The sequence below is a fragment of the Thamnophis sirtalis genome, unplaced genomic scaffold, assembly GCF_051295495.1.
Source record: "Thamnophis sirtalis isolate CommonGarterSnake01/CBP01778 unplaced genomic scaffold, rThaSir2_p1.2 scaffold_2, whole genome shotgun sequence".
NCBI classification, from domain to species: Eukaryota; Metazoa; Chordata; class Lepidosauria; order Squamata; family Natricidae; genus Thamnophis; species Thamnophis sirtalis.
Genome location: NW_028261382.1, coordinates 69,375,941 through 69,401,769, shown reverse-complemented (window position 1 = coordinate 69,401,769; position 25,829 = coordinate 69,375,941). Strand labels below are relative to the sequence as shown.

General features: G+C 42.8%; 1 protein-coding gene across 2 annotated transcripts; it reads left to right on the top strand.

Moving 5' to 3' along the window:
• The first annotated feature begins 2,133 nt into the window (after positions 1-2,133).
• On the top strand, positions 2,134-25,330 carry LOC106548565 (solute carrier family 2, facilitated glucose transporter member 11). 2 transcript variants are annotated; one of them, XM_014065956.2, is made up of 12 exons: positions 2,209-2,425; positions 3,299-3,397; positions 8,443-8,603; positions 9,334-9,458; positions 10,599-10,728; positions 10,805-10,953; positions 12,320-12,510; positions 16,431-16,541; positions 17,055-17,156; positions 18,611-18,686; positions 20,933-21,060; positions 23,271-25,330. In XM_014065956.2, the coding sequence occupies exons 1-12, from the start codon at positions 2,321-2,323 to the stop codon at positions 23,472-23,474; spliced, it is 1,581 nt and encodes a 526-aa protein (XP_013921431.1). In that variant the 5' UTR covers positions 2,209-2,320; the 3' UTR covers positions 23,475-25,330. The 2 variants fall into 2 exon arrangements, with proteins under 2 accessions (XP_013921432.1, XP_013921431.1); XM_014065957.2 differs by lacking the exon at positions 20,933-21,060 and having other exon boundaries at positions 2,134-2,425.
• The last annotated feature ends 499 nt before the right edge of the window (positions 25,331-25,829 follow it).

Genomic DNA, 25,829 nt, shown 5'->3' with positions numbered 1-25,829 from the left:
CCTCGTCCTTCAGGCTGGCACTGGTAATCTGAGATCTGACCTTGAGGAAGGTATGCGTGGCATTTGCTTCTGAACGTGGCTGCTGAACTGGTCCATCATTTCTCTCCCCCTCCCTTCCTGCCAAGACCAACTCAAGGGCAGACCATGATTGCTTAGTGAGTTGACATTCGGCTCAGTCCAGTTAACTTGTTGATAATTAATAAAACACCTTAAATATTGCTCTAATACGCCATTCATGGAAGGCTCCTTGCAATCCAAAAGGGAGTACCTTAAATTGGTAGCAGCCCACTGATGTGTTAAATGCCATTTTCCACTTATCTCCTTCCCTTATTCTTATTCAATAATATGCCTCTCTCAGGTCTAGCTCTGAAAATATTTTTTCTTGTGAGAGGTGTGCCAACATGTCCTTCTTTTGACCCATGAAATAAGCGCATGGCTTTATTTTCAGGGAGGTCTTATTATTTTTGAGGTGCAGGAGGTAGCTTACATGGTCACCTCATGGCTGCTGCTATGTTGCAATATTTTGGGGGAGGGCTTATTTTGGGGGGAGGGCTTATTTGAGTGCATGCTAAAAAGCCCATTTGAGCTTATTAATTGGGGAGGTCTTATTTTGGGGAAAACAAGGTAGTCGCCCTGTGTGTTCATTTGCAAAAGGGCATGCCAGAAAGCAGCAAGGACTATTGCAGGGGTGTCAAACTCACATCGTCACAGCAACAACACATGATGTATCACTACTTTTTCCCATTAGCTAAAACAGGCATGGGCATGGCTAGCATGTGACACATTTGGCCCATGGGTTGCAAGTTTGACAGCCCTGGACTATTGCAACCAGTTGCTAGTTCTACAGCACCCTGGAAGGAGATATTCATGGACTCTACTACTGAAAAGCTCAGTACACACTGTAATTTGGATCACCACCAATCTATTCTCAGAACAGGTACATTTTGTGGTATGTCTCAAGATCCCATCTGCATGATCCTCACAATGCATCTATCGCCTACATATGGCTGATGATAATGATAACCTCCAACCAAAGGGTACAGTTGACTTTCCAATTCTGGGAAGAGTTCCTAAAATTATTAGGAACTACAGAAGAACTCAGCTCCTCACATCCCCCTCAGACTAACTGAGTGTTGAAGCAGTACCTCGGGTGTTACATCAATTAGCAACAAGAAAATTGGTCTGATTTGCTCCCTTTTGCAGAAATAGCATGCAAAAATTCAATATGATGGCCATAAAGGATTTTCTCTGGCCTTTTGCAAAGTTACTTAAATTCAACTTAAATATAAGAGAAACACTCCTGATAGTAATATACAACAGTGAAACAGCCTTCTCTGGGAGGTTGTGAATTTTCCATCTCTGGAAACATTTAAGAAGATGCCATTTTTCATGTATAGTTTAAAACAGTGGCACCCAACGTTACCAGTTTGGCGACCAGGTGTTGGGGGTGGATGAGATGGATCTGTGTGAGTGGTAAGCATGCACAAGAGTGCACACAGCTCCATTTCTGCAAATGGTGGGCACATGTGAGCATGAGAACCCATCGCTACGCAAATGGAGCTAAACGTCCATGTGCATGCTCATCCGCTACTTGTCCAGCATGGCCCACTAGTGGGTCATGACCTGGGGTTGGGGACCCCTGGTTTAAAGGGTTTTCCTGCATACTGCAGAAGTTTGGACTAGATGCTCTTTATGGTATGTTCCAACTCAACAATTCTGTGATTCTGTTATTCAGGACAGCTCTGATCTTCACGTGAACTGGAATCCATATTTTACATTCAGGCAGGAGAGTATCTTGGAGCTGTGAGCCTTCCTGAACCAAACTGACAAGGATTAGTGAGTGGATTTTATAACTAGAAAAGGAAGCAGATTTGTTTATAGGAAATGTATAATAAGATTTGGCCAGCCCATCCTCCCATGAGGAGAGTCCTTGATTATGTGTCCATTCACGTGTCTCAGAAGGAAAGTGACATTGGGAGACACAGAAGGAGCACAATGAAAATCCCCTCGTCAGCTGTCCCCTAAAGATCAATAGGTAATGACTGTAGTGGCAGTCAGTAGGTAATGACAGGTAGTGGCAAGGAATCAAATGAGGTTTGGACTTCCAACAAATTAGAACCAAAAAGTATAGCTAGCCTTGCAAGGATGAGGGTTGGCTGGTAGGTTTGGATTTCATGCCTAAACGAGTTTTAACTTTCTGCCATCAAGCATTCCACTCTTTTATTCTGCATATATTAATGGATGGATTATCCAACAATTTCATCTTACCCAATGAGCAAGAAGAACAGAAACAGGCAAGGTTAATGATCACTCTGCTGTCATGGTTTCTGTAGCTCAACAGAATGAAAATCAGCTGACTTTCCTCACTCAAAGCTCTTTGGTGAAGAGGAATTACAGGATGATGCAGGGGTTTTTCTCCAATCTGGTGAGTAGGCAGACAGTAAATGTGGCAGTCTGCAGCTGAGGCACATGGAGTACAAAGGCTTACTGGTCCATCCTGTGCAGCCCTACAGTCCACCTCTGGGTCAACTGCTCCAAGGCCAGGATGGCATGTTCCTGTGAGGCTTTATGGCTTTGCCCAGCATGTGGTGGATGGCCTCGTATTTGTTTGGTTGGTTCTAAGAGATATGCCCACCATCCTACTTGGTTCTCTTGTCCTATGGACCTACTCTACATTGCTACACTTACCCTTCTTCTCTCTTGTAGACCCTTCCTGCTGCTCAATCATTTACCTCAAAAATAATTGTAAGCTATAATCATAATCATCAAAATCCATACAACATAGAACACAGAATTGGAGGGGACTTTGGAGCTCTTCCAGTCCAATATCTTCCCAGGGAAGATCTTATACCATTTCGGGCAAATGGCTGGACAGTCTTTTTGACACTGAAGCAGTCTTTGGGTACTCCAGTGATGGGGCACCCAAAGCTTCTAGAGGGAAGTTGCTCACTGATTAATTGTTCTCACTGTCATGAAATTTCTCCTTAGTTCTAGGTTGGATCACTCTTTAATTATCCATCATCACTATGATATTAAATATTATGATTATTAATTATATTATATTTAATGACCCATCATGGTTCCTCTCATGGAAAGCAATTCTAAGCAACTTCTGAACATGTTTTCTACTAATCACAGGATTGGGATTCTCTAGCCCAGAGTCCCTTCATGTTTTCTCCCTACCCCACCCATCCACAACATATTTTTAGGGTTTCCCAAGATCAGAAAACCTTCTGAAAGAGTCTGACTAGGGACAACTTTTGTTTTAGTTCTCATTCATGTTTTGCTCTCTCTACAGGGTCATTACCAGAAGTTCTTTCAAATGATCTTTGTCCTTGGGATTGGTGGGAACCTTATCGTTGGCTATCAGATTTCTGTGATCAATTATCCCTCTGTGGTAAGAGATACTTTCAGTTGGTAGAGTTAGGGTTCAGAAGGCCACCATATGTGTGCCTCCAACCCCACTGCTATTTAAGACAATTCTCTTTCTTCCCTTTGAATTTATTTCCACAAACTACCCTTTCCTTAACTCTAGGATGGAGCCAGTCCTGAGCCTTACATGCTTCAAGCAGGGCCTCTTGGGCTCTTCCTCATGGCTGGTAGCATGCATTTTTCCAGCATGATCTGGCAGAAAAGCATGCAAACACAAGCTGTCTTGCCGCCAAAGCTCAGCTTCCCTACTGCCCATTATGGGTTATCTAAATCAGCCAGAGGATTTTTAATCTTTGTTTTTTGCCCTGAGAAGCTCATCTGCCAATTGGATCAGTGGCTCCCTCCTACTTCATTTGGCTCCTCCATGAAGTTCCACTGACTGCTCAGCCAGAACACTTTCTTTGCCATTTTTATTTTGCAAACAATATGTGTTGATCAGCCCAGAACTTGCATGGATCCCAATCACTTCAGCTGCAAGCCAGAATTTTATTTATTTATTTCCCACATGACTCAATCAATCTCCTCCAATAGCACTAGTGCTTTGACTAAATAAATTCATAAATACATTTTGGGCTGATAGGCCTGCTCTGTGCAAGCCAGATGCCCTGTCTCTCTTGCAGCCAAGCCCAAATGGACACGAGGATCTGTGCCCATCCAAAGGAAGCAAACTAAAAGACCCACTTGCCCATAAGGCTGGGACTCAGACAGGTTCCAACATCACTCAGGGCACTTCCTAGCCAACCACATGACAATTGAGATATTCCTGGTTAAAGGCAACAATAACAGCAGCAACTACAATATAGGCTGCAGAAGATAAGTGTCCCATCTCTCTCCCAAGCAAGCCAAAATGTCCAGCAACAGACTTAAGCAGTTAAACTTTGTCCTCTGTACCATCACCAGCCATATGGCAAGACTTTGGTTGGGAGAAGACTGTTTTAGTTGGATGAGATGGAGGCCATATATTGTGAACCCCTCCTGGGAGTGATTAGACTATATCTTTGTGTTACAAAAAGCAGGGCATAAGAATGAGGCCAATTTACCTGTTGCTAGGCATAATAGTGTTCACCTTCCAGTTTTTTCTGTTCTATAAGTAAAAAGGAAGCAGGAAAAGTCCTAGAGGAGAGCAAATTAAAGATGACTACTCCTGTATTCTGAAACCTGTGTATAGATCTGAAGCAGCACAGCTGCAAAGAAAAATATTCTTTGGAAGCATTCATAAATTCATCTGGAAGCACACCCTTCCCTCAAACGTCTTCCTTGGCAGAGAAACACGGGCTCTGGAGTCCCTCTCTTACAAGAAGGTGCCCAATGCCAGGGAGCCTAAGCAAAGACAGACAGGCATGTCTATTTGGACAGTTAGCCAGATATGGCTAGAGAGACTTGACCAAGACTTTGACCCAAAGCACTAATCTGGAGCTTCAGGTCTAGTAGTGGTTGGAATTGAAGCAAATTAAGAAGGAACAATTCAGAAGCACCTCAAGGGAAGTCACCTTGCAATAAGGGTTGCCTGATCCTAGAACAAAGGCATAGAATCTTAGGATTGGAAGGGACCTTTCTTTTCTCCTTTCTTTGAAAATTTTTATTTTTACATACACAAACAAACACAACACTTTCTTTCTTTACATACTATAGAAAGTGTGTCAATTGGTTACAAAAAGCTTTTGTGCATCTCTTCCACAGTCATCACCTATAATTCATATCAAATCATATATTTTAAATCAAATATATTTATAGATATTACTATCATCATACCTCAATTTTCATTTGACTATAATTGTTTTAATGTCCTTTTGCATAGAATATTCCAAAGTTTAAGACATAACCACATAATGGTATTTTGTTAGCTATTTCCAATATCATCCAATAACATTAAATGCTTATAACCGATTCTAAATAAAAATCAAAAATATTTAGTAACCAAGTTTCTGGTCCTCCTTTCCAAATCCCTGTTTACAATTTATATTCGATTTCCTTTTATTAAGCCAATACACACACACACACACGCATACACACACACACACACATATATATTTATACATTATTATCATTATCATTATCAATCATTTATTTGACTATGTCCATTATCATAACATTTTTTGATCTAATACTCAAAGTTTAACTAGATTTAATTTAATTTTTTATTATTAGCTTTTATGTCATAACAAAATTTCTAATCTTCCTTTCATAGTCACCATTTACCATTCATATCCAATTAATTCTTATCAAACCATACATTATTATCATTGTCAATTAGTTATTTAACCATATCGATTATCATTTCATTTTTTACATAATGCTCTAAATTTAACTAAATTTAACTAATTTTTTATTATAAGCTTTCATATATCAACCTGTATTTTTCTAGTAATAATGCAATCTTATGTCTTTTGCCATTTGTGGAATTAATCTTCTGATTATTTCCTTGATAATATTTGTGTGGACTTCTCTTCGCAGCTCATTGCTTATTGCATCTCTTATATAATCTCGATACCCTCCATCTTTTTCTTTAATCAGCATATCTTTGGTCATCAACAGTGCTTCTGATAAGATTTCTCTCCTTAAATCCATCAATTCTTTTCTTTTTTCTTCTTGCCATCTGGGGTAGAGTTCCTGGCCATCTAGCTCTCCTTTCCATATTCCATTCTCTCCATTTCCAACCACACTCCACTCACTGTAGATGTCAATAAATTTCTTGTCTTTCTGCTCGTTTTTCTCTTCCATTTTTAGGACTCTAGCCTTCACTTTTTCCAATTGAGATTCTCCATCATATTTTGCTGTTATATGCTCTATGTTTTCCAGTTTCTTCTCAATTCTCTCTGATACTTCTAGTGGTTTTTGAATTCCAAACATTATCTCTTGCAACATTAAAGTTTCCTTTTGATGTTGATATTGTGCCATTCTTTCAACTGGTAAACACTGCCACTCTGGCTTTCAAAGCTTTCTATTAAATTAACCATAAATTCATTTATAATCTCTCACAATAAGACCTTGTTTTCACTTTTCTCCAGCTGGCAATAATGTTCAAAAGAACACCTGTATAAACACTCCATGCTCTTCTTATCACTCTCTGTAAACAAGCTGCAAGGTCTTAAAGCACAAAGTCGAAATGATCAAAGAGTGAAGTGAAAGTACAATGTTTCCAAGGCTCAAACCTCCAGCCTCCAAGTGGCAGTGTTGCTTCCTTTCCCTCTAATGTTACAAGCCTCTTTGTATTCCTTTTGTATCTTTTTTGTATTCCAGGTTTAAGAGAAGTAAAATTTTTAAATAAGGCAAAATAGAAAAAAGGAAAACACTCATATAGAAATTTTAAAAAGGCTTTCAATCCATAGATTACAAAAATAAAAAAGTAGTAGATGAAAAACTAATCCGTTCACTTTAAAAAGCTTTGCACAAATTCCATCCATAAAATAGCATTTAAAAAGAAAGATTGTTGTAATATAGTTCCTTGTGTAGGTGTGTGTCCTCCATGGCCCAGTTCATACTAGGGCCTGCAGAGCCACGCTGAATCACACAGGAGAAAACAAACTCCTAGAACTCCATAACATCCTGATATCCTGATAGTGCAGAACATAACATCCTGATAGTCCATAACAAAACATCCTGACCAGGATCCTGACCAGGATTTGACCATATATAGAAAGAACTTTCCTGAAGCAGTAGATTAGAAATTGTACTGTTACAGGCTGTTTTCTATCACATGCTATTGCTCCTCCTGCCTTTGTCCTGTCCCAATAAAAGGGGCTCTCAGGTTCTCATCTGGGTCGCTCCATCCCGAGAAAGATCGTGTCCTGTCTTTTCTCAACATTGGCCTCACGGACGACCCACGGGAACATCACATTTGGTAGCAGAGGATGGTTACTTCACATCTGGTGACCCCGACGTGATTGACATGACCGACGTGATTGATAACACACTGTCCAATGCAATCCAATGTAACTTAGTTTCACCGCTTATTTCTTCTGTTCTCAAATTTAATTTAGCTTTAAGGGTTTTTTGGGCAGTCTCTTTTAAAACAGTAAAATTTCCTCACCAGCTGTACACACTTTCTCTTTCCATTTCCTTCCATTCCGGAGCTGTCCCAACTTCATCAGCTTGTGGCTGCGCTTTTGTCGCCAGCTAGAAGAGCTTCTCTTGGATCAATCAGGGATTTTGCAAGATCCCTGAGATCAGCAAGACATATTCTTCCCGATCACTATCTCTGCGGGATGGTTTAGGTCCATACGGATCGTCCAGCAGCAAAAGTAGCGACTGTGATCTGGAAACTTTGAGATCGCAGGTTGTGTCATTGCGACGTCAGCTCCTCCTTTTTCAGGAAGGGGCCTTTCTAATCCAGCTGACAACAATCAGTGGAACAGTTTGCTTCCAGAGGTTTTGGTTGCTCCATCATTGGAGGCTGTTAAGAAGAAATTGGACAATCATCTGTCTGAAATGGTATAGGATCTCATGCTAAAATGGGGTTGAAAGAGACCTCCAAAGTCTCTTTCAACTCTGTTATTCTGTATTCTATTCTGCCTCCCTGAACAAATTGATGGAGCCCACACAACCCCAGGAGGCAGGCAGGCCTACTGCTTCATTGCTTCAAGAGCCCAATAGTCAGGCCAACTCTCCAGCCTCAAGGTTGATAATTTCTTGAGTTTGGAGCCTCAGACTGAAATGCTACAAATTCCTTTTCAAACTACAGATGGTACTGTCGCTTTTTTAATATTATCTGTAACTATGGATCTGTGTTGCTTAAAAATACTAGATGGACCATTTAGTCCTACTCATCTCCTGCCATTGCGGGAATTAGGCTCACTTCATCTGCATGCCTTAGTTTTATACTAGGCTTGCTCAGACACTTTCACATCATAGGATGTGCAGATGTGCAATGCAGCCAGCCACAGCTTTGAGGGGGAGGGGGAGGGGAGCAAAAAGTTTCCTGTATTGCTGAGGAATTTCAACAGTAATTTAGTCTGGAGAATCATCATCATCACACTTTTGGCTGGCATCTCTTCTTCCCTCTGTTCTCAGTACATCAAGAGGTTCATGAATGAATCCTGGCTGGAGCGCACTGGAGCCCCCCTCAATGAAAAGATGCTGATCTTCCTGTGGTCATTTGCTGTGTCTGTCTATGGAGTAGGAGGCCTACTGGGATGTCTCTGCAGTGGATTCCTGACTGTGAAATATGGGAAGTAGGTGTGCCCAATGGATGCCAGAATCCTGGCAGCCTCCTTGGGGCAGAGCTGAGAAACAAATGAATCCCTCAGTTGCAAAAGAAACCATTGGGATGCTGGTCCAGAGAAAACAGGAGAGCCAAAATCCAGCAGGAGGGCCACAAAACAGCTGCAAGGCTTCAGTTGTTTTATAAACTTTATTTTGGTCTAATAAATGAAGGAAATCAATGGGCTTATTCAAAATGTAAATGCAAAAGGGATTTTAAAAGGGATGTTTCCTGAACTGTTTGTGTTCATCATTGGCCCTGCTGGCATCGAAGATGCTGCCTCTGTTTTAGAAAATCACCCTGATTCACTCTTAAGTCTTGTTTAGAGCTGAGGTGGCGCAGTGGTTAAATGCAGCACTGCAGGCTACTTCAGCTGACTGCAGTTCAGCAGTTCAGCTGTTCAAATCTCACCAGCTCAGGGTTGACTCAGCCTTCCATCCTTCCGAAGTGGGTAAAATGAGGACCCGGATTGTTGGGGGCAATATGCTGACTCTGTAAACCGCTTAGAGAGGGCTGAAAGCCCTATGAAGTGGTATATAAGTCTAATTGCTATTGCTATTGTTTTCCCACACTTGTGATTTGTGGATGCAGTGGATGAAGCCAGCCCTACAAAACAGGCTTGCAGGCAAGGCAGCCCAAGGCAGTGAGCCAGCTAATGTGTTACTTTCTCTCCTACACTTTTTCTTGGCCCATGGACACAGAAAGAAATGCCAGCTGAGCACAGACCTCCTAGTTATCCTGACGACCATAGTCATGATCTGCAGCAAGAGAGCCAAGTGCTTTGAAATGGTTCTGCTTGGACGATTTGGTTACGGGATAAGTTCTGGTAAGAAACCTTAGAAGACTGGGCTTTAATGTGGCTTTTTATATTCCCTGAAGAAAGCCCAGGGACTCAAATCAGTCTCCTGCTACACGCCAGCCAACCTGCCATGGAACCCCAGGACTTTTGCTGTGCCCACATCCACTGATTGTCATAGGGACAACTAACTGTTCAGCCTTTGGAAGAAGAGGGCCATTGGTTGCATCCACCAGGGCTCTTCGGCCCTTCCAACTTTCAGAATAATAGAGCTGGAAGGGTGGTCTTCTAGTCCAACCCCCTGCTCAAGCAGGTGATCCTATAACTTTTCTGACAAGTGGGTGTCCAGTTTCTTCTTAAAAGCCTCCAATTATGGAGAAACCACAACTTCTGAAGGCAAGCCATTTAACTGATTGCTTGTTCTCACCAACAGGAAATTTCTCCTTAGTTCTAGGTTGCTTCCCTCCTTGATTAGTTTTCACCCATTGTTTCCTGTGTTGCATTCTGGTGCTTTGGCTAATAGTTTGACTCCACTCCCCTCTCTTTTTTTGGCAGCCCCTCAAATACTGGAAGATTCTATCATTTCTCCCTCCCCAGTCCTTCTCTCTAGACTAGACATACCCAATTCCTGTTCTTCATATTTTAGTCTCCGACCCTAAATCATCTTAGTTGCTCTTCTTTGCTTTCTTTCCAAAGTCACAACATTTTTTTAATAATGTGATGACTAAAGCTGGATGCAGTATTCCAAATGTGATCTTACTAAGGTTTTATGAAGTGGTACTAATATTTCATGTAATCTTGACTCCATCCCTCTGTTTAAGCAGCCAAGGATTGCATTAGCTTTTTTGGCTGCTAGCACACACTGCAATAAATGATTGTCCACAAGGTCTACAAGATCCCTCTCTGATAAACTGGGCAATTGGCTAATGATTGCTGCAACAAAGGAGCCTGTATCAGAAAAGGTTAAAAGTTAAAGTTAAAAGTTGTTATAACTTGTGACATGAATATTCTCTGGACTCTCCACTGAAAAACCTCCAGGTGCCCCAGTGATTTGATGCAGCTCTTGTCATCTGCATAAGCCAGCAAACAATTCTGCCCCTGGGGCTGTGTGGTTATTTCAAATTTCATTGGTTTCTGTCTGTCCTTCCTTTCCCCTTCCTTTCCTTCTAGGCCTCTGCCAGGCCATTCATTGTCAGTACGCTGGAGAAATTTCCCCCAAGAAGTGGCGAGGACTTGCAAATGCTACCTCAGGATTCTTTTGGTCTCTGGGGAAATGCTGGGGCCAAATCTTGGGACTCAGGTACAGAAGGAGCAGGATGAGAAAAGAGGGAGGGGGCTGTTCCTCCACCTCCAACCTCCATTCTCCTACTCTCCAGGGAACTCCTGGGAACTGATTCATCCTGGCCTCTGCTGTTGGCCTTTCCTGGTGTGGCAGCATTCCTCCAGCTGCTCCTCCTGCCCTTCTTCCCTGAGTCTCCTTCTTATCTCTTAATCCAGGAGGGAGATGAGGAAGGCTGCCTGAAAGGTAAGTTGTCCTTTAAAAAATTGGTCTCACCTCAGAATGACCAAAGTAGAGATGGTCTTGGCAAATGTGTTTTCCAAACCTTTGACTGGCCAGGATTAAGGAGGAGTTGGAGATGGTAGGGACTTCAGCTTCCCTGCCAATCTTTGCATCATTGTCGTCATCTTCCTCATTGTCATTATCTAGTGCTTCTTTTGAAGGGTCGAGAATGTGCTGTGCCATAAGGCTATTGTGTGAAGGTTAAAGGGAAAGGCAATAAGAGTGGCTTATTTGACTAAATATATATGGGGGGTACTTGGCAGAATTCTGATCAATGTAATATGAGAGGGAAGTCATGGGACATAATCCTTAAACAATCCTCCTATTGGGCCTTCACTCACCTGGATCATATTGAACAGAGTTGCTGGCCTGTAATCTGTGGCTGTCATAAGAACAGAAAAATTGTGGTGATTGGTGTTCTTGCTGCCACAAGGTCATCCTTAAGAGAGGTTCTTACATATGTTTTCTCTATTTTATGCACTCCTTGTGGAGCCTTTTTGGATGCTTCAATTCCTGGAATTTTTCTAAAAGCCAGGATGCAAAACAAGATCTATGAACAGGAGGGGCCACCCAGGAATAACCTGGTACAAGGGTGCTGTTGTCCACCATCATTCCAAGCAGTAACTAAGGCCTCATTCATAGTACAAGACCCTCAAGAACAATCCTAAGGTCCTTTTGAAAGGACCAGCATGGTCCATGAGGTACCCAAAGTGGACCAAAGGAATGTTTCCAAGGTCCTACATCAGCTGTGGAGAACTACAAAACCATCAAAGAGTGATCTAATCATGACAAGAGATAGATATTAATATCTCCAGATCACATTGCCACTGGCTCAAGACAAAAAACAAACTGAACCTCTGTCCTCTACTAAGGCCATGGTTGCCACAGCTAGGGAAGGCAGGTGAAATCTCCCAGTGTCATAAGTTTGGAAGCTCCATTGCCAACCTGACAGAGAATCAGGCAATTCAGACATTTCTGTTTTTCTATCCAACTAGCCCAATCCTTAGCAAGCTGTGAGCTAGGGCAGGGGATCTCAACTTCAGCAACCCAAAAGATCTGTGGATTTCAACTTTCAGAATTCCTCAGCCCCAAATCATAAAGTTGCAGGGGGGGGGGGACACGGAGCTACAGGACCAAGCCAGGGGGCAGCTTCCTCCGTCCAAGTGGGCTCCTTTCCTAGTGACTGCTTAGAGGTCGGGGCAGCTGCCTTCCCTTAGAGCCCCAACTGCTACTCTGGGGCTCTCGTGGCCTATAGGGCCTTTCTGGCTGTGGGGAAAGGGTGCTGCTGACTTGGCTAATCTTTGTAACCTGCATCTTTTCTCTTCCCCAGCAATGCACCAGCTGTGGGGTCAAGGGGATCACAAGGAAGAGCTTGAGGAGCTGAAGAAAGAAATGGTCCCAGGAGGGCAAAGGAGCAAAGTGCTTTGGCCAGGAGAGCTGTTCCACGATGCATCACTTCGCCAGCAGCTGAGCATCCTAGTGGCTGTCATTGTTACTGTGCAGTTCTGTGGCATCAATGCGGTTAAGTATAGTCAGAAAGAATGAGGGGAGAGGGGTTTTTATCCCACTTTTTCTTAGTCTATTTATAATTCCCCTGTGTTAGAAACTCTTCTGAATTTGTAAAGAGAGGAGGGATGTCACAGAAAGATGTTCATCAGAGAAGAAACATTGCTTGATGCTTAGTAGTTGGTCTCTTGAGTATGAAATCTGTAGTGACTTACAGAGAATGATAAAAAATAGGAAAACTTTCAGAGAGCATTTTACCAAGGCTCTGTCCGCGGTGCCATTTGGGCAGGGTTATTATGAAAAATGGTGGTCATTAAAGAAAGGCTACACAGGGACTGACAAAATGAAATGTAAATGACCAAAATTAAAATAATTTTTAAATTATTTTAAATAATAAAAGTGTTGAATTGTCAAACAATGAGTTTAAGGTGACCCGACGTCCCGCTTTTGGCGAGACAGTCATGATTTTTCAAAATTTGTCCCGTGTCCCGCTGCATGTTCAAAAAGTCCCGATTTAAAAAGGATGCCATTAAAAAAAATGTTATTTCTCTGAAGTGTTGTTTCCGATGTGGCCTTTAGAGGGCAGTGGTTTTCCTCCCTCCACTCGGCTTACTCGCAGCCCTCCCTCCCCTCCTGCTCTTCTGATCATATCTCCCTTCCTTTCGATCTGATTGCTTTTCTCCGGTCTCCTTTGGTGAGGGGTGGGTGGGAGGGGGGAGAAGATCTGTCATTTTCCTTCCTTTAAATATAGGGGGGAACCCAGGATTTATTGCAAATAAAGAAATCCACCCCAAATGGATCAGGAGGCGGGATGGGGGAGGGGAGTGGGAATTAGGGGAAAGGGGGATTTTCCTCCCGTGCCTTGGATTTCATTTATTTATTTATTTATTTATTTATTTATTTATTTATTTATTTATTTATTTATTTAAAGTTGCTTTTCTTGTATTTCCTTTGCTCATTAGATTAGATTAGATTAGATTTAGTTTATTTGTATGCCGCCCTTCTCCGGGAGGGACTCAGGGCGGCGAACAACTCAGAAGGGGAAAAGGGGACACAAACACAATACACGTAATTAAAATACATAAGAGTCATACAGCCATACAAGTCGAGAGGGGAGGGGAACTCATCAATCCCAGGCCTGCCGGCACAGCCAGATTTTGAGGGCTTTCCGGAAGGCCTGGAGAGAGGTGAGGGTCCAAATCTCCGCGGGGAGTTCATTCCAAAGGGCCGGAGCTGCTACAGAGAAGGCCCTCCCCCGGGTGGTAGCCAGATGGCATTGGCTGGTAGACGGAAGCCGGAGGAGGCCGACCCTGTGCGATCTAACGGGTCTATGGGAGGTAATTGGCAGCAGGCGGTCTCTCAAGTACCCAGGTCCAATACCATGAAGGGCTTTATAAGTTATGACTAGCACTTTGAAGCGTATCCGGAGACCGATCGGTAGCCAGTGCAGCTCGCGGAGCTGTTTGGTTGAGGGGGGGGGATGAGTGGAGGAAAAAGAGAGAGAGAGATCTGGAAGCTTGAATTGGGGCGGCTGGAATTGGGGCTGCGGGATGGGGAGGGCAGTGTCTGTGTGTATAATTTGGAAGAGGCGGGGGGATAGAGGAGATTTCCTTCTCTCCGCTGCTCTTCTCTGGTCTCCTTCTGTCGGATGGGGTTGGGAGTGGGTGGGTGGGGGCGTATGATCCCCTCTTATTTTTTTAATCTATCCCTTTCCTACCTTGTGATCTCTCACTTAACAGCTGCAAATAAAAGACTCTACTAGCAATTCCCCTTTTGTTGCTGGTAAAAATCGTACACACACACACACACACACACACACACACATTTTGACTGCTCTTTTTGTGCATCCAGTGTGAAGTGAGCAGGAATGAAAGCTGCACGCGCACACACACACACACACACACACACACACAGAAAGAGAGAGAGAGATTAATAACCCCCGTTTTGCAGCCCCAGACTCTTAAAAACTCCTCCATCCCTCTTCATTCTTTACATTTCTCTACACATTTCTCTAATTATCGTATTAAGTCTATCTCTTTTTTAAAAATTATTATTCTGCTGGTCTTCCTGGGCAGCCTTGAAGCCCCCCCTCCCCCTAAAAAAAGAGGCAAGTTAGAAATTTAAATTTTCATCCAGCATGGCTCAGGTGTGCTTTATCCAATTTTCTCCTCTTGAGCTTCTGTGGGCAAGGGCAGTCTACCTGCCACCATCAGGAGTCATGGGAAAGGAGCAATATAGGGGGATTTACAAACTATATTCATGTAGACTTTCTAAAGAGATTTAGCGAAGATGGCATAATAAGATGTGACAAGGCTTGCATGATGCCATAAAATGAACTTGACTGCATTGATTCATTAAAAAAAAACTTACTTTTTTTAAAGGGGGCGTTCTATTTAGGAACCGTCTCCCTGCTTCCCCTCTGCAGATTCTGCTTTAAAGCAGTGGTCCCCAACCAGTGGTCCATGGTGGACCACTGGTTATCTGTGAGAAAATTTTGGTGGTCCGCAGATAATATCATCTATATCATTCTGGATTGACTTGGAGTGCCTGCCTGCTGGTAAGTGAGCCAGGTTTTTTTCTTTTATTTTTTTAATGTATTTTAAAATAATATTTTATTTATTGTGCATAGGATTTTTTAAAATAGTTTTATTCTCTGGATTCTTTTTTTAAATTGTCTTAGACTATATTTTAAATATTCAGGAATCATTGACACTGAATTTGCACTTTTAATAATCAGGAAGCACATACTGAGTTTCTTTGAAAAAAAATCCAATAATTTAAAAATCCAATAATTTGTTTCCTAGTATAATTTGATTGCTTATTAGTAACCTATGACTATCACTAAGTGTTGTAGCTTATTATACTTGATGAATGTATTTTTTTCTTTTATTACATTGAGAGCCTATGCACCAAAGACAAATTTTTTGTGTGTCCAATCACACTTGGCTAATAAACTACTCTACTCTACTCTACTCTACTCTACTCTACTCTACTCTACTCTACTCTACTCTACTCTACTCTACTCTATTCATTTCTATTTCAATTCTAATAAGGAGTTTAGCTTCTCTCTCTTGAAAATGTAAGCTAGCATAAGGCATTATAATGCAAGCTAGTCTTAGCTTTCAAACAGTTCATTTAGTGACCAAAGTTACAATGTCATTGAAAAAAGTGACTGGTGACCATTTTTCACACTTAGTGACCATTTTCACACTTAGTGACCATTGCAGCATCCTCATGGTCACGCGATCAAAATTTTGATGTTTGGCAACAGTTACAATTTATATTTGTAAATTGTAGTTATGATGAAATTAAAAAAATATTACAATACTATTTTTGCGTTGTATGAAAATTTTTGTTGCTCCATATAAAATTTTTAATCAAGCCCCCCCCCCCCCCGCCCCGCCCCGGTCAAAGGTGTCCCTCTTTACCAATCTGAAAATCTGGTCACCTTAAATGAGTTGTCTGTGGCAAGTAAACCATGACACGTCATCCCATTCCACAGCAGTTCTGCCTCAGGGCTAACAAAGTTGTTCCCCCCCCCCCCACTCCTGAGGTCTCCTCCTCTTCCTGCAAGGATTTCAAGAGGGGAAAATGTCACTTCTTTAAGCCATCTCCCATCTTGCGACAGTCTGGGAGGTGAGGGGTCTTTTGCCCACCAGCCACCTCGGTGGGTAGCATAACTTCAGTGCCCTGTAGAGAAAGGACCAGCCTTGCTTAACAAGCCTGGCCAGATTTGGCACATTTGCCCTTCAGCTGCTCCCCCCATCCATCCTCTCCGATCCCCTTCAGTGTGCGAGTTTGAGCTGCAGAAACTTGTGAGCAGATTGGGGGTGGGGGGCCGGCCTTCACAAGGGACCGTAGCACTGAGCTTCTGAGGCAGGGGCAGATCTTCACTGTTTCTTGGCAATTATTATCATCTTCTTTTTTCCACTTAGGTTTATTTCTATGCTTTTGAAGTGCTTCAGAATGCAGGCTTAGAAGAGAGACTTATCCCCTACATCGCCCTGGGCATCGGCTTCTCTGAGCTCTTCTCATCTTTCATCTGTGTAAGACCTTTCTAAACAGTTCATTTTACTCTGAAAACCTCACTCCTCTCCCAATGTTATGTTGCCATTATGAATCTTCTTCTGCATTGGTCACTATTCTTCTCACACCCTCCTCCATGATTCCCCAGAAACCCAGCCTGCATCTCTGCTTAGAGAACAAGGTAGCAAGCCCAAACTCTAGCTAGGACCACTTTGACTGCCTGCAAAGTTCAGCAAAGCTTTATGGTCAACCTGGGTCCTTTCATACTGGACATCCTAGCAGGGCCTGCTCCCCTTGGACCCCTTGGAGGAAAAGGTCCACACTCCTGGGCTAAACCCCAGTCTGGATGGATCTCTCTGACCATGCAATTCCATGGAGTTGAGAGACCGGAGGAGCTTGGTCCAGAATTCTCCAAAAGGAAAAAAGGACTGAAGTGTCATTTGAATTTAAATATAAAGGTTCTGCTTGACACCTATCATTTGAATTTAGATACTTGGAAATCTGCCCGTGTTTCCCTTATTTCCCCTCTCCAGATATTTACCATTGAACAGTATGGAAGGAGGCCGTTGCTGTGGAAAGGCTGTGGGTCGATGGCCTTGGTGCTCTTTTTCCTCACAGGGACTCTTTCTCTGCAGGTAAGAAGAAAAGGCTTGCCTGGAAATTCTTTGTTTTGGCAAAGCAGGCAGCCTAGTTAGCCTCATCTCCTGTAGGAAATGAAAGTTTCACTAAGGTGAATATTTGTCTACATTGTTTTGATAGTCCCATAGAATTCTAATGATCAAATCCTAAAATCTTCTTTCAGTTTCCACAAAAAGGCCCATGATGGCTTCCAAGCAGAAATAAAGTTTATCAAGGCTGTCAATTTTGCAATCTCTGCCAATTCCATCAGTTTCACCATCCATTCCTCCATTGCAGTAGTGGGATTCAAAGAAATTTACTACCGATTCTGTGGGCATGGCTGAGTGGGCATGGCAAGGGAAGGATACTGTAAAATCCCCATTCCCTCCTGATCAGCTGAGATTTGGGAGGCTGAGAATAGATGGGGGCAGGGCCAATCAGAGGTGGTATTTGCCGGCTCTCCGAACTACTCAAAATTTCCGCTACCGGTTCTCCAGAACTGGTCAGAATCTGCTGAATATCACCTCTGTTCCATTGTATGTTTTTACAAGTCCTTCCACCTTCGGGCATTTAAAAATCTCAGTGCCATTGTCATGTATAAAAGCAAAGATCCAGGAGATTACTCAATTTGTTTCTCTATTAAACAAAAAAGAAAACCCAATTGTACCTTCTCTTTTAAAATCGTCTGCATCAAAATAAACCCAGGAGGCAGATTGCTCCCCTGCTTTATAGATGATCACCCCACAGCATCTTAGTGGAATTGAGAGCTAGGCTTTGACTTGGCTATTTCAGAACCCCCCTTTTCTCTCTTTTCTCAGTCATTCCTTGCTGTATTTATTGAAAAGTTTACAGTCATGGTTATGGGGGAAAGCTGGCTGTTGTCAACCTTGCAAGATAGACCAGATAGGAAACACAGACACATTAACTAACTCCACTTTATTATAAGGTTACATTAACAAGAGTTCTCCTGCCATTACACTTTCTGAGGACAGTCCCTCCTGGGCCTCTTTCTCCACTCAATATTCTGGACCATGCTCTCTTCTGTAACCTTTCTGGAGGCAGCATCCCTTCTCCTTTCTCCCAAGGACTTTCCCACATACCACTTCCTCACTCTGGGATGTTTGTCCTGGGATTCCTGCCCAGAATAGGGTGTCAGATTTGATGGCCTAATGGCCCTTCCAAATCCACAGGTCTGAATTTTGACCAAATCTCCCAATCTGTCTCTTGATGAGACTGAACACAGCAACCTGGGCTCCTGATAGGAAGGAGGACTCCTGCAGCAGTAGTTGGAATGCAGGCACAGCTTCAGTCGTTTGAACCTTCTTCCAGGCAAGGTCCTCAGTCTTGATGAAACATCCCATTTTCTGAGAAGGATGAATTGACCAGAGAGCCCTTTGTTGGGGGTGGGGGCTGCTACACATTCCAGTCTTCAAAACTTCTAGACTGCCTGTTGTCTTGTTCCTACCTCCAGAAAAGCCTCCCCTGGATGTCTCTCTGCAGTGTCATCCTGATTTTCTTGCTTGTCATCCTCTTTGGAGTTGGACCAAGTGAGTATACAAGTCCTTTCAGAGTAGCAATGTGGAAAGAGAAAGAGGCCTGATGGAGGGGGTGGAAGGGGGAGGGTCCTGCCAAGCAATAGTATTGGTGGAGAGAAATAAAGGCAGGAACGGAGGGACTCCAAGCAGAAAATGGGGAAGGCAGGCCTGAGTAAGAATAAAGTGCCACTGGTGGAACAGAAATGGTTTTTTGGAAGAAGGTCCAGTTCCAAGATGGGAATAAAATGGGGTCTGCTTAAGAAAGCTTATGCTATTGGTGGTTCTGGGACAGCTGACAATTTGGTTGAATGAGTGGATGGATCTTTATAGGTTTCTGTGATGCTGTTGGGGGTTGTGCAATATCTGAATTGCCCCTAGGGTTTGTGCAATTTAGTGAGCTTTGTGTTTTTTCTATTCTAATGGTGGTGGTGTTTTAATCCTATTATGTCCTAAAGTCCTGTTCTTAGAATTTGGGTGTAGAATTTTAATCCTATTGCTGGAGGCACAAAAGTGTTTCCTTTGTGAATAAGACGGCCCAGTGGGCACAAAATATCCATCTCTAAATACTTCAGGCTCGCTGGAACTATTAAGACATACCGGGGTTGCTTTCTGCCTTTAAGAACATGTTTCCCCATTTCTCCTTTGGGGGAAATATAATATTCTGCCTCTTTTTAATATCCCCCCAAATATTTCATCCTCTAAGAGTGGGTGGTGGTTCCCACAGCTTGTATCTCATGTGACCAACCCAATTTTACCACCTTTTCTGCAATGGGTATTAAGTATATGCACAGGCTTGAGTTATTAAAAATAATAAAGGCAGAATGAGGGAGGGAGGGAGGGAGGGAGGGAGAGAGGGGGGGAGAGAGAGAGATATTAAATGAGCTCCCAGTGATTCTGAGCGGTTAAGAAATTATTTAAAACCAAAAAAATTTAAACCAAAGGGGGAAACCTAGGACCACAGGGCAGTCCTAGTTTCTCAGGTGGCCCCTGGGGAAAACCAATTCTCCACCTCTGCCCTAAATAGAGCTGCTTGATGGCGATCAGTAAAAACTATAAAGATGCACAACTATTGATTTTCACACATACACCATTGCCATATAGTGCTGTAACTTTTAATAGTTGTTATAATTTGTTTATTAATGTATTTATTTGTTTATTAATGTATTCATTTATTAAACAAATTTATATGGTTACCCAACCCACACAAATGACTCTAGGCCACTTATAGCTATTAAAAATCTGCAACATAAACCCATATCCCCCCTCCCCCACCTTAGCAGCAGCAACAAATATGCTCACATCAGCCCAGGGGTCCCTAGACCTGCAGACAGAACATTTTCTGGGTCTTCCAGAAAAGTAGCAAGTTGGGGCAACCTTATCTCTGAGGGAAGGATCAGGCTCTTTTTCTTGGTCCTGCCAGAGGCACTTCTCTGTCAGATGGGATTCTCATTGGGTAGACCTGCATCGGTTAGATATAACTGGGAAGGGGCAGTCCTTTGAATAACCTGTCCCCAAGCTGCTTTAAAGTGAGAACTAGCATCTTGAACTGTACCCAATGTAGCTCTTGCAAAAGAGGTGACACCTGCACAAATCTGGGCTTGTGCAAAACTGGTCAAGCTGCTTCATTTTGAACCAACTAAAGTTTCCAGATAATTGGGCTGAATTTCTGCCTTTTGCAGAGGTGGCATAAGGAAATAACTATGCTTGCATTTGCATGGGAAATCCAGAGCTGGTTTCCCTTCTTTTGTGCCAATGTAGTGTTCCAATAAAGTATTACACTCCTGATAAAATTATGTCCCAGGAGTTTCTTTTGGGGGGGGGGATGCCAACTGGACAGTTGACAGTCCATTGGGTTCAGAGAGACTTTTAATGTCATCTGCATCAATTGCAGAAAATGACATAAATGGATGCAAATAAGGCAAATATCAATTATAGAAATGACCTAGATTGATACAAATGATGTAAAAGTTAATTTTGCAGATTACCCCAATTAAGATTTGGCTGCCAATGGACACTCTTTGCCCCCAATACTCCATTAAATTGAGCTAAATGAAAGTTAGCATCTGATAGAATTATCATGATTAGGGTTTTTTCATTTCTGGATGTTACTATTGGTGGTTTTTGTTTATAGGCCCAAAGAAGGCTATGGATTACCATGCCACTGCTAATGGTTCTCCAGATAAATGAATTCTTGCTCATCCTGGGTTAAAAAGGGTTTCTCTGCATTTGAACATATTTCTCTATGTTGTCCCTCTTAGATGGAGCCACATTCTCTATTATGATGGAAATTTTCAGCCAGTCCGCCAGGGCAGCAGCGTTCACAATCGGTGGTTGTCTAAACTGGGCAGGCCTCTTTGTTATCGGAATCGCTTTCCCTTTTGCTGAGGTCAGTTTTTCCCAGCCCTCCATTTCTCTCCCAAGTTGCCTCCACATGGCAACAATGGGAACAATTCCAGGCACTGGGTTGGGCTGCAGGTAGGGAGTTGCACCACATAAAGTCCCATCTTGGTTGTTCAGCCAGCCCAGGGCAGTCACTTAAATGTGTCTGATGTTGCTAGAAATAGCAATAATGCCAACAATACAGAACAATAATTATTATTATTTAGCTGGAAGCTAAATCATATGATGAATGACTGAAGGAACTGGGTATGTCTATCTAATGAAAATAAGGACTAGGGGTGAGTGGCTTCTGATGTTCCCTCCCAAAGATTGGCCAACTATTCCATCTCTCAGGCTGGGGGGTGAAATTATACGCCCCTCAGAGAGGGTTTGCAATTTGGGAGTCCTCCTGGACCCTCAGCTGACTTTAGAACACCATCTGTTGGCTGTGACCAGGGGGACCTTTGCCCAGGTTCGCCTGGTGCACCAATTGCGACCCTACCTGGATCGGGAGGCCCTTCAGACAGTCACTCACGCCCTTGTGACCTCAAGACTGGACTACTGTAATGCGCTCTACATGGGGCTGCCCTTGAAGAGTGTTCGAAGACTTCAGTTAGTCCAGAATGCAGCCGCGAGCGATTGTGGGTGCACCTAGGTACACCCACGTCACACCTATCCTCCGCGAGCTGCACTGGCTACCCATTAGTCTCTGAATCTGCTTCAAGGTGCTGGTCGCTACCTATAAAGCCCTACATGGCATCGGACCTGGGTACCTGAGAGACCGCCTCCTGCCGATTACCTCCCTCAGACCGATAAGATCTCACAGGTTAGGTCTCCTCCGGATCCCATCTGCCAGCCAATGTCGGCTGGCGACTCCCCGGGGGAGAGCCTTCTCTGTTGCAGCTCCAGCCCTCTGGAATGACCTCCCCGTGGAGATCCGGACCCTTACTACCCTCCTGGCCTTCCGCAAAGCCACCAAGTCCTGGCTGCTCCAGCAGGCCGGGGGGCTTGTGAAACATCCAGCCACATGGAAATTGTGAATGTTGCATCTTTTTTTAAAGTGTTGTCTTGTCAATTTATCCCCTTTCCCTTGTGAGCCGCCCGGAGTCCTCTGGGAGTGGGCTGCATACAAGACTAATGAAATGAAATGAAATGAAATGAAAATATGACAGCAGTCTTCCAGTTCTTGAGGGGCTCTCAAAGAGAGCGCGGGGGGAGGACCTATTCTCCAAAGAATCTGGGGACAGAACCAGAAGTAATCGGTGGAAGATCATTAGAGATTCAACTTAGAACTAATGAAATTTCTTGACAAGTGAGAACATTTAACCAGTGGAATGACTTGCCTCCAGAAAATGTATGTGCACCAACACTGGAGGTTTTTAAGAAGAGATTGGACAACAATTTGTCCAGAATGTACACGGTGTCCTGCTGGAGCTGGGAGCTGGACTAGAAGACTGCCAAGGTCCTTTCCAACTATTTTATTCCATGTTCTGTATATTTTTAAATGTCAACATACTCTATTGCAGTGGTTCTCAACCTGTGGGTCGGGACCCCTTTGAGGGTCAAATGACCCTTTCACAGGGGTCGCCTAAGACCATCAGAAAACACATATTTTCAAAAAAATAGGAAAAACAGAAAATAATTTTATGGTTGGGGGTCATCACAACATGAAGAACTGTATTAAAGGGTCATGGCATTAGGAAGGTTGAGACCCACTGCTCTATTGGGTCATCATTTCAGAGATATTTCCTACCTAGGTAAAGAAACAGCAGAACTATGAGTGGACAAGAAAGCAGGGGAAGCAGGAGCAACTTCTGGCTTCCTGCCAGCTTTCCCATTGACTTTCCTTGTGGGAAGCTGGATGGGAGCATCAAAAATAATCCTTCATCCTTTCCTCCCTCCCATGCATGCTGGTTCCCCCCTTGACTTTGCTTGCAAGGTAAGCTTGCAAGGAAAAAGCCATTGGGGAAGCTTGCAGGAAGTTGCAGGTCCAAGGTGAAGGAAAATGAAAGTCAGTCTCCTCTGATGCACCCTTTTCTCCATCCTCTTTTAATGACCCAGAGATCCTTGTAGTTTTCTCTAGATGCAGTTTCTGTTTCTTCTCCACTAGACTGCAATTCCAGCTTGAAGTTTGGGAATGATGGAGATAAAAGAGGTAATTTGTTCAATGACTCCAGACACTAATAAGACTGTTGCTGTTTATTGTGTCCATTCCAGGAAAGTCTGGGTCCCTTTTGCTTCCTTCTCTTTGCCACCGTGCTCTCTGGCTCTGGGATATTCTTCTACTTATTCCTTCCAGAGACAAAAGGCAAATCTGCAGTAGAGATCACAGAGGAATTCAGCAGATCATCTTTGGGAAAGAAACTTGCTGTTCTCGGGAAAAATTTCAGTGAGGACCATTCAGTGTACTCAAGTTTCTGAGCTACATCTGCCGAGGAAGATTTAAAAGGGTATGGGCATCACGAAGGGCAATGTTGCCAAGACGAATATTTCAGCTCCCAGCAGTTTTGGCTCCTGGTAAGCTCAGGTGCTCCACCCCTCCGTAAGTGTTACTCTTCATTTTAATCTGAACACAGATTAAAGTACAGCCAACCATCTTGTAACCCCCATCCTTCATGGCATTGAGGTGTCTTCCACTTCTTGCTGAGCATTTATAGATCTCTCCCAACATGTTGCCAGGTTGCCACTGCTTACTGGCTTCATTTCTGCTCAAGCTCAAATGCTTTTCCTGCACAATGTTTTCCTTATTGTTTTTCACCTGTTGGAAAAGCAACTCATGGCTCTACTCAAATCTCAATCAAATTAAATTAAACCAACCTAGTTAATGTGTAAAAATGGCTGCTAAAGAGTTGCTACTTGAAATTATTTCCTTCCATCCCTTCTATCTTTAAGCTTTATGATTAAAGTATTTAACCTTAGACAAATAACATACTAAAGGGTTTTACTAACATTTTATTTCTGAGCAACTTGGAATATGTTAACAGCAAAATAAAAATGTAAAAAAAGGAACAGTAACTCAATTCCAGTCCAAGTCCAATACACTCAAAATTGTCAACATTGAGAATGTTTTCTTTATATAGACTGAAGAAATATAGAGGAAAAGTCAAGAAAACAGTCGGCCCACTGAAGAGAAAAGATGGCAAGGAGGTAACACGCATTAGAGAGAAAGTAGAGATACTTAACTCATTCTTTGCATCAGTCTTCATGCAAAAAGAAACTTTAGCCCAATGTATCAAAAATGTAACAGTAAAATACAGACTAGAAATACAATTAAAATAAGCAAGAAAATGATAAACAAACACATGTCTGACTTTGATTAGTATAAATCTCCGGGACATGAAGGATTACATTCCAGGGTTCTGAAGGAGCTGACAGATGTTCCTCAAAACCATTGTATCATATCTTTTAAAAGTCCTGGCACACCAGGGAACTGCCAGAGAATTGGAAAAGAACTGTGGTTCCCATCTTCAAAAAAAGTGAGAGGGAACAGATCCAGGAAACTACAGACCAATCAGCCTAACATCAATATCTGGGAAGATACTGGAAAAGTAATAATAAAAAAATAGATCTGTGAACATCTAGAGACAAATAAAGTTATAACTAGTAGCTAGCATGGGCTTGTTAAAAACAGATCATGCCAAACTACCATATTTTTGGAGTATAAGACAGACCTTTTTCCCTCAAAAAAGAGGCTGAAAATCTGGGCGCGTCTTATACACTGAATACAGCATTTTTGCCTCCCAAAACCCCACCCCCTTCACCAAAATGGCTGTGTATAGCTTTTAGGAGGCTTTCAGAGAGCTCCTGGGGGCTGGGGAGGGCAGAAATGACCCCCCAGCCCCCAGGAATACTCTATAAGCCTCCTAATAGCTATCCATGCCCTTTTTTTGACAAAAACGGGTCCATTTTTGTGAAAAACAGACCGTCTTTTGCTCAATTTGCCCCCCCTCCCGGATCACTCTATAAGCCTCCTAAGGGCTATTCGTGCCCTTTTTTAAAAAAAGAAAACTGGGCCATTTTTGCAAAAAAAACCGACCATTTTTGTCAGATTTGCAAAGTGCAAAAACTTTTTTTAAAATTTGCCTCTGCAAAACCTTAGTGGGTCTTATACTCTGAAAAATATCGTAATTGTCAGAGTTCTGATTAATGAACCCAAGCCAATCAGAACTCTAAGTCTAGGATCCTTCTTAACCATCTTCTTTATTGAGTACATCACATCAGTACAGCTTAAAAAAAATTCTAAATCTTTCCCATGGTTTCAGTATAATTAAAATAGGAAATAACCCCAACCCCAAGTGTCACAGGTCACGTTGGCCAGTTGAGCTAATTGATGGGCTCTCCAAGCATTCCTTCTCCAACCTTATGTGTTGCCAGTAGAGATTATCTTGGTTGTAACTAGAAAGCTCTCTGTTGTCTAGTAAGGCATTCCAACCTCCTTCCCCCTTCCCATTCTATGTGGCAACCAGTGATGTGCGGTGAGCTTTATGGCTGGTGAGGCAGCCATTTTTTTAGACTTGTGGACTTCAACTCCCAGAATTCCACAGCCAGGCATGCTCAGTTCTGATTTAAAGTGACAGCATTTTCCCACCTTGCAAAATAAGTTTTCCATCATTCTTTTTCTTCATTCCTCCCCCTCCTTCCTCCCTCTCTCCCTCCCTCCCCCCTCTCTCAAACAGACACACGCACACAGAGAAGTTGGATTCCTCTCTCACTCACTCACTCACTCTCAAACAAACACAAACACAGAAGTTGGATTGGATATATTTTCCAAAGGCT